The following is a 16960-nucleotide window of genomic DNA, read 5'->3' as shown; positions in this document are numbered from 1 at the left end:
ATAAGAAGTAGCTCTAATATCTACATATAGCTTATTTATAATGGACAGTCACAGAACTGTAAAACTCCACTCTGTAGGCTTCTATCAATATCTACAGTATAACTATGTCAAATCTACTTTCATATGAACACAAAGAGTGCATACATCAATCTATAAATCACTCTTTCAAGTTGTTTTAGACCTCACTAAGCTTCTTATGGCTGCTCTGTAGCTAGAACCAGCGATCTTTCATGTGTCAGGCAAAAGCTTTTTAACTACTACACCATAGAGCCTTGAAGTATGATGTTTATAAAGAAGTAAAATAGAAATTGATATAGCCCTTTTAGTTTTTACAATTTTCTTCCTTTTCTAAAAATTCAATCCCTCAAGTGGCATTACCAGGAGTGTACAGCACAAATGTGACCAAATTTCAGTCAGATGTTGTGTTACTTTGCTGTAAGGGAGCTTTGTTTCTACATTCTACATATACATCATACATATGTCTGTATGTCACAGCTGTAAAATCCTTGAAACTGAGCAAACGTGTAGGTAGAATGCTTCCATAACTGAAAACACAGCAATATGTGGAAATGAGGGAAGTCTAATACTTAATCTAAATGCAGTTACAAAAATATAAAAATCTATAGGTCTTTTGAGCTTGTCACCAAAAACCTTTGATTGCTTTTCCTGTGAGGGTAAACCACTGGTGAAGTAGATGAAGGTGGTTCAAGTCTGTATTCACTAGAAAGGATGCATTTGGAGTATGTTTGGAAGAGTGTGGGGCATATGAAAGAGCCCCAGAAAGGTATCATCAGTGCCAGGATGATGGGCTTGTTGCACTGGCCTGTGCTGGTGTGGAACATATGGGAGAGATGGCTGGACAGAGGAGGAGGACTGTTATTTTCTTGTAGTGGTGGTGATGAAGCGGGAGGAAAGGACTGTCAAAGATGGGGAATAACTAGAAGAGAAGATCATATGGGGAGTCGGTAAAAAGGGTGAGGGTACAGATGGCCACAATGAGAAATGAATCATGACAGAAATACTGTCTGTGGAAGATGAAAAAGGAAGACGAGTGAAAGTGTATATGCAAGAACTGGAGGGCATACTCTTCTATTATTGAAATATATTTCAATCATATACACTGGGCAGCTGATCCAGGAGTGGTATGTATATAGTGAGAGATGAGCTATGCTAGCTTTAGCTTATGTTCCAGAACTGAAAACAAGTGTTTTTGTTTGTTTGTTTGTTTACGGGTTGGGGGGGGTGGGGGGTCATTTTTTTTGTTTGTTTGACCCCTTCACCTTGGAGGTCACAGTGTTAACTCCAATGTAAAAGTCTACACCTCAACTACAGTGCTGTGCAGAAGTCTTGAGCCACCTGTTATTTCTTTATATTTTGCTTCCTTAAGAGGAGCTTATAATTTTTTTAATTAGTCCTGAGCAACAGTTCTCAAGTCTTTCTGAAAGTTTCTTCAGTCCAGTCCTTGGTCAACTACATGTACCCGTTTCCTATTTTGCACACATTATGTGCATTCGTGACTTTTGCACAGTACTGTACTTCTTGCCTGGTTGATTCTGGAGCAGAGGAAATGTTGAGAAAATTGTGTCAGGGTACAAGTTACATATAGACCTGATTGCATATATCCCCTACTACCTGATATAAATCAAATAAGGAAATAGCAGCACGCGTTTTAAGACAGTCATCCTTGGAAGGCATTTGTAATGCTGCCATTGGTTCTTCATAAAGTTTTTCACAAAGTCAGAAACTGTTTTATCAAGAATGTAAAAGCAAGCTAAACAGAGTTCAAAGTTCACACTCTGGGCTTACTTCACCACAGACCTGACAGCAGTAAAGACTGGAATATGGTTTTTACAAAGCCATAAATGTTTAAATAACCAGCATTTGACGAGTCCACTGGACGAGTAAACGTAAAGCTGCTGAAATCACTTGAGTCAGTTGGTTCTGAAACACTGATAGTGTATGAAGTGTGTGCTGAAGCGGGACTGAGCTATCCTCAAACAGAACTAGCTCTTACAGTTTCTCGTCCAACCCCTTTTCACAAAAGTCAAAAGCCAGCTATAACTGGAGGTGGCTGTAGTAGATGATCAGTCTAACTTATAAGGTGTGAAATTGTGGTGAATGAATATGCATATGCATAATATTCTGTCCTTTACTTTTAGACAAATTATAATACCATAAATTCATTAGTATTAGGTTAATAATTGGTGTTTTACCAATCAATGAAATGACTAATGTTCTTCTGACTAATATTCTGCAGCTGATTTTAAATCACAGATTCACAGGAGAACGAGTTTTTTCCAAAAGCTTCAGCACTACTATCTGTGTCAAGCAAAGGCTTTGGATGCCATTAAACACTTTCTCCCCTGGCTCCTCAGTAAGCACCAGAGCATGAAATCTATTGTGAATAACCCCTGACTTTTTCTTTCTTTTTAAGTCAGCCAATTGTAAGAGCAAACTGTCTACAAAAGCAAAACTAAAGAACTCTTGTGAAAAACTGATGCATTATTCAAAGGGTCCAGCCGTTGGGCTCTCCAGTTCAATCAACTGGCCAAATCACCATCTTTTATCATGGAATACACAATGGTGTATGCAGGTAAGACAACACACACTTCAATTCATTTGACCGATTGAACCGCTGACAAAAAATTATGCAACGTTTTACTCAAAACCACTTTTTATTCACAATCCAAATAACAGACCACAACCAGCCATTTAATATGATTGCCAATCTCTGACAGCTCATTAACGTAACCTAAGTGTGAAGCTTTTTATTAATCAGTAAAATCTTTTGAAAGAGCCATAATTAACACCCCCCCGCTTCAGTAACAAAGAAGGATGTGCTGACATATTTGCAGCAATTTCCTGTATCTCTTCTTTAGGTGTAGAATTAAGCTTGATTTATATTTATATTTATATTGTTTAAGCAAACTGACTGCAACAATGAGAATTTTACACCTCCTTGCTTCTGACTATAAGAAAGTACAGACTGTGTGTGCTACAGAAAAGACCCAGGTAAACCTATTTCTCTCAGCAGTCAGGTTGGCTGAAGTGAACTAAATTAGTTTAAGGCTTGGTGTGCAAGCACAAAACATCATTCATGCTCACCTAGCGGTGCTCATTGTGATGAGGGACCTTTGAGGGACCTTTACAATCATTATGCCACAGAGCTGAGTTAGTTCAGCTTGTAGCCACATTACTGGAAGTAGTCATTAAACCAGGAGATACCACCACCTCTATAAATCCAACCATTATCTAGTTCAGTTTATAAATTCTAGAAACAGACACAGCCACACACATGAGAATTTAGGTACCCAGAGAGGTCTATGATGTGTGTCCTTCTTCTGACCCCTCAACCACAGTGTAGCACTAAGTGGAAGACTTGACAGACCCCCATTTAGCCTCCCTGACAATACGAGGAAGGATAAATCAGCTAGGCTGCAAAAAATGGCTGCTGTGAGGCGTTTACAAAGGAGAAAAATCGCACAAGGAACCTTATGCCCTTTCTGACACACAAACAATATGACAAAGTGCTGTGCTTTGAGTATAACAAGCTGTGAACAGAGGTTCTGGCAATTTAGTGTGTGACTCAACAAGATGTACAAGAAAAAATACATATATGTATCTGGGAAAACAGTACAACTGAGAGACATGCTAGTGAATTGCAGAAAGCTGGTAAAACAAATGAAGTCAGTTTAAATTGTCCAACTTTTCATGAACATGATGTCCCGGGTGTTAACTGTTCACATAAATCTGCGTGAAGTCCTTAACTCGAAACCATTTAAAGTCCTTAAAACTTTTACTTTGAAATTTAGTTTTAGTTTCCTGAATTTCAGTACGATTCATTAAGTTAGGAGGAACTTGCAAGCAAACTAAACAAGGAGCTCATTAACCGTTTCAAATAAACCCAGTGGCTGACTTCACCTAAGGAAAACCTTTCTTTAGGTTGAACTGGTACCACTTCTATACAACGTGATACCAGGATGTCAGAAATGTAAAACATTACGGCGTCAATTCCCCTTTAATGACAATATCTAATCTTTATGAACAAATTAATTACACAGTCTTGAAACACGCATCTGAAGCCATGACTGTGTTTTTACTGTGCTCTTACCTCAGAATGAACCCTCTGAACGTGAGAGTGCAGGTTCCCCTTCTGGGAGAAGGAGGCAGGGCAGAACATGCAGAGGTGAGGTTTCTCCCCCGTGTGTCTCACCATGTGAGTCTGTAGCACCACCTTCTGGTTGAAAGCCTTGCCGCAGTGCGTGCACTTGTAGGGTCTCTCACCTGCAGAGGAGTGCACGATCAGGTCAAGAATCAGGCTGTAATAATGACGATAATAATAATGATAACAAATGTATACAATCTAAATGAATCCCTTGTCATCTCCAGAAAATTCAACAACAAAATTAAAACTATTCCTGGAGATATAGTAATTATTAAATGTTATACAATATATAGTTGTGTTTAATGTATTATCATTAAAAAACTCACCAGCATTGCTTTAATAAGAATTTGTCCCACAATATTACCCACATATGTGACTGTCAGTGGTATAATATCTCATTTTGTTACAGTACGACTATGCAATTTTGTCACCTTGGTATAACATAAGGCTGGTATTACTTCAAGCTAAGTTAAGATGACTCAAATACAGTCCTGTACCGTTCCAACATCACTGCAAACCACAGAGGTGCAAATGAACCATAATGTGTGTTTGTATAGTCTCCAAAAACCACTCTTTGCCTCATCAACTGAAAGGTTGTTTGAAATTCAAAGCACAAGAGAAGTCAGTTCAATCCCGCATTAAAATCCCTCAGCTCAGCCCAGCCAAACAATTTAACATGTGGATGATGGGTAAACAACACGTGGGTGGGAGCTACTGGCTACATTAACCTGAACCCAGATGGCTGAACGTTCACAGGAGCCACGAGAACATTTGAATTGAAATGGAATATCGAATTCTACCCACACAATCTCTCCATACGACAGCTGAGCAATGGGCCCAGCTGAGGTGTGCGGTTTTTCCAGATATGCAGTGCAGCTACTTATGAATTTGTAGCTTTATATGAAAGAGCAGAAGAAAAGAAAACCAGAATAAGCGCTGTTAAGAAAGTTTTTTCCTGCTCATAAAAATGTTTGTAGCTACCAAAGAGTTTTCCATCAAAAGAAAATCATCAGAATTATTTTTAACCTGTGGTTTTAAGTCTTAATATGTTTTTGTATATCAAATACCCAGATATAACAGGAGAGAATGGTAATACAAATTCCATGTTTTAACCATATGAGGGTCAATTGTGGCATAGCTTAAACCCCCCAAACCCCCACTCTGAGCCACAAAAAAACCTTGATTATATATGGCTTGTATATTTTAATTTTACTGGACAGCATTCACAGGAAGAAAATGCCTCAATGGGACATAATAAAATAAAAAAAACAAAATGAAAGAAAACAAAAAGTCTCCAAACACCTTCAAAGTCCCTGCAGGCTACTGAACCCCCATCAAATTCAAACTGCTGCCAGTATCCACTCACACTTCGGGTTTCTGGAACCTCAAATGCAAAGTTCATTCACAAATGAAATATAAGAAGCAACCGCTCACACCGTTTCAGAGAACTGGTTGAGAGAAGCCAGAGAAATATCTATACCTCTCTCCACCACACATACCACAAGGGCTCAAGAACACTACAGAGGAACAGTGTCAGTAAACAAAGTTGTTGCTGCACACACAAAAGAAAGTTAAAACCACAAATGCTTCTATGGTTAGATTTTAAATTTGTTGTAGAAACTATTGACGGGTCCAAAGAGAAAAGGCTCTGAATAGATGTTTGCCAGCATACAGGTCAGTAGCCAGCATCAGTGTTGGCGGTGGAGTGCATTAGTACATGTGGTTTATTATTATCTTTGCTTAATGATGTTTACAGATTATATCATTGAAGCCTTTGCTTATTTAAAGCAGGACAAAGATCAGCTACATTCTGCTCACACAAATGTTTGGCACATTATAAAACAAGTAGCTGGATTCTATAGAAGCTATACAAGCAAGAATGGCAGACATCTGGCTTTCAAAACTACAACAGCTGATCTCCTCAGTTAAGAGTTAATAAGAGTTTCCTCAAAAGAAGACTTGCCCGCGTCTCAAATTACAAAAACATATTGTTGGCATCCAATTTAACGTGAGCCTACAGTCTGCTACAAACTATAAAACCCCCTGCAAACTGCATCCAGGACAGTCTCTTTGTGGTGGTTTTCATCTTTGCTCTGTGTTCATACCTAAATACTAAGAGAAAGATTATGTGTGTGTCCTCATTACGATAGGGATGTGTGTTGGTGTGTATGGACGTAGCCTGTGGGTTTATATTGTCAACTGGTAATTATGATGCAATGTATTTCAGGTCATTTTACAGAAAAACAGAAAAATAACTTTTTACTTTTAATAAAAGTGTTCTGTGTAATGTATGAATGTGTAATATATTACTTTTTTGTGTAACGAGCCTAATACTAATCACATTAGTGACATTAGTCCTGACATTTTTCCAAACAGGTTCAGAGTAAATAGGTGTCAGAAGTATTCCAAATTCCTTCACATAAGACTCATAATGCTCATCCTAATATTTTAAGTTAACATTTAAGCTAATTAAAACCACTGTGAACTATCAAGGAGAAACAATTAGATCCTCTTCTCAATGCTGAATGGCTGCATAGTTTTTTTTTTGTTTATAAATTCATTATCCAGAACAAAAAATTAGCCTAAAGGATTATGTTTTGGCCTGAAGTGGAGACAATTCTACCCTCCAGTTTCTGCAGTTTTTTGCTCCGAGCTTAAATCTCAATATAAGCACTATAATCAGGTTTTTCTTTTTCCATTCTCACTCACCTGTGTGTATTCGGATGTGCCTGATGAGCTGACTGGGCTTTTTGAAAGCCTTTCCACAATGATGGCAGCTGTTTGTGAACCCACTGCGATCTATGTTTTTCTTGTAGTTTCTTGAAGTAGAAGTAAGTGGCCTGTAAAGGAAAGAACCATGAGAAAAAGTCTAGTTTAATATACAGTGCATTAACATAGGACCACGGAAGGTCACTCATAATACAACAAAGCAGCTTTTTAAGCCCTATATTTGAGATTTAGACAATTATCCTTTGTGTACAAGTACTTTCTTTATAATTAAAACAAATGCTTGTTCTATAAGTAAAGACAAATGGTATGTAGCATTACACAGTCAGCTCATGTTTTAATAAGACCCATAAAAAAATAATGTGAAAATAAATTACTGAAGTCAAAATAATAATTTGAATAATACTTTATTTTATACTTTATGGGAGGGTTTGGTTTGAACTAAGGTGAAAGTTTGTCTTTCACTCCACTTCAATTATGGACAGATAAATGGCCTGTATTTGTATAGCGCTTTACTTAGTCCCTATGGACCCCAAAGCGCTTTACACTACATTCAGTCATCCACACACACATTCACACACTGGTGATGGCAAGCTACATTGTAGCCACAACTGCCCTGGGGCGCACTGACAGAGGCGAGGCTGCCGGACACTGGCGCCACCAGGCCCTCTGACCACCACCAGTAGACAACGGGTGAAGTGTCTTGCCCAAGGACACAACGACCGAGACTGTCGGAGCCGGGGCTCGACCAGCAACCTTCCGATTACAAGACGAACTGCCAACTCTTGAGCCACGATCGCCTCAGGTGACATATTATAGGGAAAAAAACCTCTATCATGAAGGGATGTTTTTTTTTTAATATTCTGTAATGTTAAACATTTCCATTCTGAATGGGAGTGCCCTCTTCCACAAGGACAATATCCCCATCCATAAAGCACAAGTGGTTTCTGAATGGTTTAATGAGTTTTAAAAGGACGGGAATCCCAACTCAGCTGCACACAGGAAATTGAACTTCTTTAAGACAGGCCTCAGTCCAATAGGGCTCCAGAGACTTTGACAGTCAAGCTGTTCTAGTAGCATATTTGTTACTAGTCTGCAAATTAACATTATCATAGAAACCATGTCTAAAAGAATAGCTCTGAGGTAGCATAAAGCATTAAATTGGCTCAAGGCGTTATTTCAAAGTAGTGGACCTTGGTTCTAATGCTTAGCCTCTAGCAGTAACAGGCTACAGAGAGTTTTGAGAACAGCTGCATAGAATCGCCTAAGTATTTTTGTGCTTCGCTCAAATGAAAGATTCTCTGACAATGACTACAAATGTACTTATTTTCCATGAACGCCATGAAAGATGATGCTTTAATTTCATCACTCTGCAGAGCTGCAAATAAAACTATTTTGCAAAACTGTTTTTTTCTTCATAAAAGATTAATCTATCTTGAATCAGACACCCCTCGGTCTGTACAAAATACTAGATATGTCGATGCTTTGAATTTTTCTTTAAGCAGCTGCATGATTCATGCCAAATTTTTAACCCAAAGCTTTTCCACTTGACTGTGTCAAATGTAATAAATCAGCATCCTGAAGTGTCTTGTCTGACCTCATTTTTATGTGACTCTTCATATGCTCCTTTATTTGCGCAGACGTCTTGAACTCCTTGTCGCAGGTCTTGCAGGTGTAGACCTTGATGCCCGAGAGCTCCTTCCGATGCTCCTCCAAATGCAGAGAGAGCTGGCTCTGAAGAACAAACTCATCTCCGCACTCAACACAGATCAGATTCTGCAGGAATGGAAACCGATGACATACAAAAGAGTCTAAAAGAGAAATAAAAGTGCATAATATGCACAGAAACCACAGCATGAGGCATTTTACCTCCTCCTTCTCGTGCAGCATGATGTGGGATTTAAGGCTGGCAATGCGAGAGAACTTCTTATTGCAAACGGGGCAGGTGAAGTCCGATGTACTGTGTGTGGACCTGTGTAGCGTGAGGTTGAACTCCACGTTGAACGTCTGTGGGCACTGGTCACAACGATGAGGCTGCAAAAGAAAGAGAAATGAAAGAATGGAAAAACGGAAAAAAATGACCTTCTGCTGTGAGCTTCTTGTAGCTGCTGTCACTTTGTGCAGGCAGATGGAGACAGAAAAGAGACTACAAAGACAAGATGGAACAGCTGAATCTCAATCAATGTGCTACTTTGTCTAAATTAAGAAACTGCTTTGTTGTCAAGGGTAGAGAGTACTGTATATTAACAGGCAAAGGAAAAAAATCCCCATGAGGCAAAAATGGCCCCAATATTAAATTTCTTTTCTATTAGGAGAACAAGCTGACTTCATTTCAGAGTGCTTTTTTGAATCTAGTCAAGTCTGAGAGTGGCACTGACACAGTTGAGTCTTACTCACTCTGGCATACCCAGAGGCCACTGCTCTTCAACCTGGAGAGCGGGAGCAAAGGCAATGGACTTGAAATTTAAATGGCCCAGAGCTACAGGTGCAGCTGCAAATGAAATGAATTAGGCTCCAATTGACGTCTTTTTGCTCCCGGTCTCTCTATTCTAACTTTCTCCTCGGTAGCACGGCGTGAAGAACTAAATCCCTTAACTTGCCTGTGATTGTGCACAATGTGTGAGAGCCTGAGAATATAAGTGAGAATAAAGAAGTGAGAGAGGGAGTGTGACCAAAAGCGAGTGAGCAAGAAGTGAAGCAGGCAAAGATGTGAGTGCTGCGAGTGCTTTAAAATGGATAAATGAGTGTGATGTAGAATGAGTTCCCAAGGAGCGCGGTTCAATTATCCTGCACCAAGAGAAACCACCAACACAACCATTATCACAGTGTACCTGCTTCATACAACATCTCCATACGTGATCATAAAGAAGTGAAGAGAAGTTTTCAAAATGTTATTTCAGGAATACTTTCTGTCCTATATGGTGACTCAGGTGCTAGCCATCACACTACCATCGTCTTATTTTACTGTTGGTATGATGTTCCTTTTCTGAAATGCTGAGTTACTGTTATGCCAGATGTAGTGGGACACACACCTTCCAAAAAGTTCCACTTTTTCTCATCAGTTCACAGAGTATTTACTCAAAAGTCTTGGGAATCATCAAGATGTTTTCTGGCTAAACTGAGACAAACCTTTATGTTTTTTTGCTCAGCAGTGGTTTTGGTCTTGGGACTCTGCCATGCAAGCTGTTTTTGCCCAGTCTCTTTCTTATGGTGGAGTCATGAGCACCGACTTTAATTGAGGCAAGTGAGACCTTGCGGTTCTTCGGATGTTGTTCTGGAGTCTTTTGTGACCTCTTGGATGAGTCGTTGCTGCGCTCTTGGAGTAATTTTGGTCAGCCACCTACTCCTGGGAAGTTTCCCCCCTGTTCCATGTTTTTGACATTTGTGGATAATGGCTCTCACTGTGGTTCACTGGAGTCCCACAGCTTTAAAAATGGCTTTATAACCTTTTCCAGACCGAGAGATCTCAATTACTTTGTTTCTGATTTGTTCGTGAATTTACTTGGATAACGGCATCATGTCAGGTCCTATTTAAGTGATTTCTTGATTGAGAACAGGTATGGCAGTAATCAGGCCTGGGTGTGGCAAGAGAAACTGAACTCAGCTTTTCGCAAAACGAAGGAAGGAAACACTTTTTCACACCACTGTATGTTTTGGCTTGTTGTCATGTTGGGAGAGAAAGTAACGACCCAGTCCAAGTTTTGTTGTTGACTGCTTGAGGTTTTCTTTTAAAATCTTCAAATATCCTTCATTCTTCCTTCCAAATTCTCAGTTCCAGACGTGCCAAAGGATTCCCACAGCATACTACTCCAACCACCGTGTTACACTGATGGGACACTGTGGGGATGCACACCTCTCCCTTCTTTCTCTAAACATAAGCAGCACCTCTGTGGCCAGAGAGCTCTAGCTTCTTTTCATATGATCACAGGATGTGTTTCCAGTGTGCAGAATCTTTCTCCAGGTTGTTATCGACATACTTCAGTCCGGCTTCAGTCAAGTGAAGATTTTCTTGGTCTTGTAGTCCATTCGTGTGCACGGTTGTAGTGATTGTCTTCTTTAAGATTTTAATTCCAGACTTGGCTAAGTCCTTTACTGGTGTCATGGCAGTTGTTCTTGAGTCATTAGACACATCTCTTACTATTTTTCTTTCCAGAGTCTTTGAAATCTTTGGCGTCCGATCTCTGCCAGCCTATGATAACTTTGTATATCCATCTCCTGCTGTGTTAGCATGAGTGATTTTTTTTCTCAATTTTAAACTGATTTCCTTTGTCTTTGGCATGATGCTTTCTCAAGTCACAATTCAAACCCTTTCTGTAGTTTTTATACTGTGTGTAAATGGGAAGATAACCCTCAGATTTAACTTGACTTTACAAGCTTTGAACATTACAAAGTTAAAGCACATCACTGCACAGCTGTGGTTTGTACTATGGCTTAATGAAAAGGTCAGTTTGTCAGAGGGCTAATAATAGTGACCCTGGTAATTTTTGTTTTGCTTAAATAACCGTGTTATTGTGAGCAAAAATAAATAACTTAATATTTTTAAAGAAAACTAATATTTTTTAGACATGTTAAAAATCCCTTGCTCTGTTAAAAAGGCACTAGGGAAAATTTTGACAAAAACTTTAAATTTCATATTTTGCTTGAATCTGTACATCAGTTAATGTTTTTCAGAAACTTCAATAGGAGTGTTAGGACTTTCCTATGTGGCAGCATGACATGTGTTAGGTGGGGAAAAGCACTCTGAAACTACAGAGGGAAGACTCCAGCTGACATCATACAGTAGTATTTACTGTGGTGTAACTGGAAAGGTAGGGTGAGAAACCATGGTCTTTTGCCTGTTTGTAACAGTACATTTCAGAAGCTTTCAAAGTAAATGGCTGCAAATAAGTTAAGACCTGTGCTAAGACTGCCAAACAGACTACAGCAAGTTTAAACTTCCACGCTGTGAAAAATTATCCAAGCTGAAACATCCAGGACAGCTCCAGCTTTAATGCTAAGCTACTAGAGTGGCCCAAATCCAACCTGTAGCTGTAGCTGGGTCATCCACGTCTGTCATTCCCTTCACCTGCTCACATGGTATGAGACTGACACTTTCTTCTTTTTCCATCATCATAAACACTAATACTCCAACCAATTAAATCAAGTAATTAGCCTAATTCTTTTCCAAAACTTTATTCAAGGATTTTGATTTTTTTTTCCATTTGAGTTGATTAAATTCATTACTTTTAATCTGCTACTTTGCAGATCATGCAAACTCTATGTCAAGTATAATTTTGGAGTAATTATTTTTATCGTATGCATCGACTACAAGCTGCACTTGACTATTACTATTGTAGCACCAGAGTGGGTGTGATAGAGCCTGACTGATATCAGGTTTTCAAATCACCAGTATTTGGCGATTTAAAAATCAGATTGATCAGGTGATATTTTTTTCTATCAGACAAACAAAACATACACATATTTTTTATGTGTAGTTATTTTACTGCCACAAGTCGTTCTGCCCGACTGTGCTCAGATCAACTGGTTGTTGCAATCTTGCAGGGTGCCCTCTGATGGCCAAACTATGTAACATGAACACTTATAACTTGGTTAATGGGCATTTCTCCTGTATCTTCTTCACTTCTTAAAAATGTTCACTTATCAGCTGTTATAAATAACGGATACAGATATATTGCCAAAAAGCTAATATTGGTCTTGGAATTCATTTTGAGGACCTTCTGGGTTTCTAGTAGCAAACTGTAGATGTTAGCTAAAATATTACGTGTGCTATCATACAGTCAGGTCTATAATTTGTCGTTCAAACACGTCATTTTTGTAGCTTTGCCTTGTACACTTTCACGGTGTCGAGGTTTAAGTCAAACAAGTACAGAGTTCCAGCTGTGATTCAATGGATTTTTAAACAAAATATTGTATTAAAGGCATTTTTATCCATAGTGCCCACTTAAATTAGGGGACTATGTAAAGTAAGTCATATTAACTAAAAAAATATCTAAGCTGACTAAATAAGCACTTTAATTTAGCAGTAATAGTAATCATTTGACATTTAGGCTCATCAACTTTAAAGTAGTCGCTTACTTTTTTTTAATGTTCCCAACTTTTTGTCAAGGGCTAGACCATTTTCAAGCAAATACAATGCACAACAACTAAAACCCTGGACATCATCACTCAACTCAACATATATTTGAACTGACATTAAATGCTTGAAAATAAATTAAAAAGCACTACCAGAACTACCCCAAAATCCCGGACGACCGTCAGTGACCTACATCTAAAGTGAGCAGACCCAAGATATTGTGTCCTGCTGACACATCCATCTTGTACCTACCTTATCATTGATCTCATGTTCACGGAGGTGCTTCTGCAGCTGGCTCTCTGTGGTAAAAATCTGGGAGCATATTGTGCACTTCTTATCCTTGAGCTCCCCATCACTGAAGCCCTCTGCCTTAGTTTCACTGGGATCCGCATCTGATGACAAGCACCAGAGGTGACACATGAGTATCTTAATGTGCTTTAAGAGGCTTTCTCCTGTGAAGGATAGCTAAAGTACATGTTGTACCTCTTCACTAACACAGGTTATGTGTTGCCTGGATATTTTTCTTTTAAGTCTGGATTCAAGCAGTAGGTTGCATTTATATTGTGCACGTCACATGACTCTCCATTCAGATAGTCTATTTATGGTATAGCAGCAGATGTTAGGTCTAACATTAAACATATGTAGAAGCAATATTTGTGAACATAAGTTATAATTCTGATCGTATATGAAATTAATAAAAGTATTTCTCCATTTCAGCTCATTTACAATCACATGTCATTTGTACTTTTAGTTATACTTATGCACCTGTCTAACTTGGTTGCATGCCGAAATCATGCAACACTTGGTGTTGCATGCCCACTGGAGTGGTTAAGTCACCGGCAGGGTCGGACTGTATGATCCAGACATCATTTTTGATATAATGTCGGGTCTTCCTCGTTTACTCGTCAATCAGTGGGATCACGTGGTAACGTTCAGTTTAAGTTATGCGGCCACTGAGCAGCTGTAACAACCTTGTGTTCTGATAATGATATCAAATTGCAAAATGAATGCATTTCCACAGCGCATGAAAACATTTTCTTTGGGTCGTGTTAAATGTGTGGTTGTGACAACTTGTTCCGAGGTATGCATCGGCAGCTGGACAGCCTCGCTTCAGCGCTTCACAGTATCAAAACAACAATGGCCAACATTTTAGCGTGTTAGCCAAGAAGCTAACGATAGCGAAACCAGCTAGTTAGCAACAACATGCTAACAACGAAATACTAATAAATGTATATTCCATGTAAAAAAGCGCACATTAACTAACGCCACACAGCGCCCGTGCTCCGCTCCTCGTGGACACCAATTTAGACTGGAAGCCAATAAGAAGAGCCACCGAAACGTTATTAATATCATTCCGCCTCAATCACTCCTTCGCCGTACAAAGCAAAGCCCACCCGCAATACTATATCCGGGGACTATATGCACTACATTGAAGTGTTATTATCTGCGCTACAGAGGTGTTTGGCAAAACAATAGCAGGTTATTTGGATAGCCCATTATCTATATATTTTATTCTTTGCATTTTGGTACTTGTTACCTGTTTCGTCGTTGCTTTGAACTCTCAGTTTGCGAGGCCGGCCCCGCGGCATAGTTCCAGTACTCAGGGTGGGTGTGCTGTGAACGATTTGCTTTTCAAAATGGCGACTCTGTCATCAGTAGACAGCATCGTCCTCGCAAAGACACACAGCTGCACGGACTAGGGAGACATCTACTGTTTGGTTTGTTGTACTTCAATTTTTGTGTACAACAGCAACTTTCAAGTTTTGAAGCTACGTTGTTATGAAATGCTTGGAATATGCGCAAAGCCTCTTATCTTAGCAGTAAACGAGCCGTATAAAGATAAAATAAGACACAAGTACAGTGAAATTCGTCAAAATGTCTTTTCTTTCATAAAAAATGGAGATATTTATTTTCATTAATGGCCAACAATAATAATAATAATAACAATAATGATAATAATAATAGGACCAACAGACTAAAACACACTTTCTTAGGCATTGCAGATACACCGATTGCAAAGTTTTAATAGCCCACTAAAAGAGAGAAAATGCCACAAAGTGAATTAAAATGCTAGTGACACATTAAAGAGCCTATCTGTAAAAAGATGAGTATAATATTACTGGCAGAGGATATAAAAGCACCCATAAAATGCTGTGCATTAATTCAACTATAAACTTGCTTTTGACGTAGTTTAAATCCTCTAGGAGTATGACATAAAAATATCATAACGTGCAATATGTTAGTTTGGAGTTCACAATTGAGATCCTAATAATTTTTCAAAGACAAGTTGTAATCTGACTTTAGCTTCATTTAACACCAGCAGAGGGAGGCAATGAGTTATGAATAGCTTTGGTCATTTATAGGCCGAAAATCCAGAAGACACTAACTGGATGATTGTGAAATGTTGCATTGCCTGAATGATTGTATACTTCACTCTTATCTCCTGGGAGTCTAAATGATTTGATATCTAGTGAATGTTTTGAACTTTACAGTGCAGGCACACTGCTGAATTAAAAGGCAGTTGGTGCACACACCCATGCAAATATACCCAGGATGACTAAGGTCATGTTAAAGACTGCATGCTTCTCATTTGCTTGTCTTTGTCTGATAATAATCTATGTTTGTATTGATGGCAGCACTTTTCATTCCACACAAAGTCAAAAGGATTTTATTTTTTTTTATTTTATTTTAGTAGGCAAAGTGCAGGGAAGCAGAGCTTAGAGCTAAAATAGAGGAACAAGACTATTGCTGTTTAGGTTACTGAAACCCCCGCAGAGGTTTGTGGCCAAATATAAATAAATCCTGCTCCAAGTTTCATCCTGGCACTACGGTAAATAAGTGTAGAAGAAGAATACACACCAAAATGCAAATCTAACATATTGACCAACATGTACTTACAGAATTGGAAAAAAAAGGCACCACTCCTACTAATTTTAAAAATATTCAAAATGCATGCTTTTTAATGGAAAACAGTGCTTGTTCAGCTTTGCTCTGTTGCCCCTTTGTTCTGTAGACGTATGTTAAGCAGCATGTAAGGATGAGCCTGATTGCCTCAGCAACATTTTCCCCAGAGGCCTACAGGTGGAAAAGCCACAACTTTTGTCTGTATTTTTATTTGTTTCCAAAAGGGGAAGTCAGCTCCTTGAGTTTTAGTGAATAAGCAAACAACCAAGTGCATATTCATTGTGTAAGAACATCTGTTCCTGCCAGGCCGCCACTTACTTTGCACATCCCCTCGTGGCTGCGCAGGCCACTGATCTCACCACTGAAAACAAAAGCCTGGACACATCACTCTGACCTTGAGAGATTGTCCACACCCCTACTTGCGCCCTTTCCTTTTTTTTTCTTATTCACCCCCTCACTTTCCTTTCACCACAGTCAAGAGGAAAGTGATCAATCATTAAAACTGTCGTGGGCTTGGGGCAGTGGGATTTTCAGGAAGCCCACTTCTTTAAGAGATATGCTAAAGTCACGTTGTGATAAAAACACGCTGCGAGGGAAAATAAATGCTGTCGTTGGGTCCCGTCACTTGCTTTGTCATTCATGCCTAACAAGCCTCACCAAAAAAACAACAAAAAAAACCCCCACTGACAATCAGTGGCACCGGCAGTGCTTTTCCACAGACTGGGCTAGACATGAGTCAGACTTGGAAATGCGGTGCTTGTTTGCAGCACTTCGCAAATTAGGTATCTTGTGAATAACTCCCTCCCAATTAAAGATTTAAACCTTGATTTCTTAGCCGTCAGCCGCTGCAGTTGAACTTTAATGACAAAAGACTATTCACAGAAGTGTCAGCTGTCAGGAGCGGTGTCCTTGCTGTTTCACTTTTCAAACCAGGACATTGTTGTCTGCAGATTCACCACAGCCTCACAGAAAGCACACAGAGACTATAACTCAGGCTCAGACAAAGGATAAATTCAGACCTAATATTCTCAACATGTAGCACGAGGCCTGGCTGTAAATTCCTTGACGACGGGGAAGGGGGGTTGGGGGGT

At 39.2% G+C, this 16960-nt stretch overlaps 1 protein-coding gene across 1 annotated transcript in view; it reads right to left on the bottom strand.

The window, feature by feature from the left end:
• The window catches only part of LOC116326752 (zinc finger protein 236), a 47447-nt gene extending 32819 nt beyond the window's left edge, over positions 1-14628 (bottom strand). The window contains 6 exon segments of the mRNA XM_031748162.2: positions 4112-4284; positions 6875-7005; positions 8490-8668; positions 8762-8926; positions 13218-13357; positions 14503-14628. Coding sequence (XP_031604022.2) covers positions 4112-4284; positions 6875-7005; positions 8490-8668; positions 8762-8926; positions 13218-13357; positions 14503-14554 — 840 coding nt within the window. The 5' untranslated portion in view covers positions 14555-14628.
• Positions 14629-16960: the final 2332 nt, after the last annotated feature.

The sequence above is a fragment of the Oreochromis aureus genome, linkage group 11, assembly GCF_013358895.1.
Source record: "Oreochromis aureus strain Israel breed Guangdong linkage group 11, ZZ_aureus, whole genome shotgun sequence".
In the NCBI taxonomy this organism is placed as follows: domain Eukaryota; kingdom Metazoa; phylum Chordata; class Actinopteri; order Cichliformes; family Cichlidae; genus Oreochromis; species Oreochromis aureus.
This window is presented reverse-complemented; position numbering and strand designations above follow the sequence as displayed.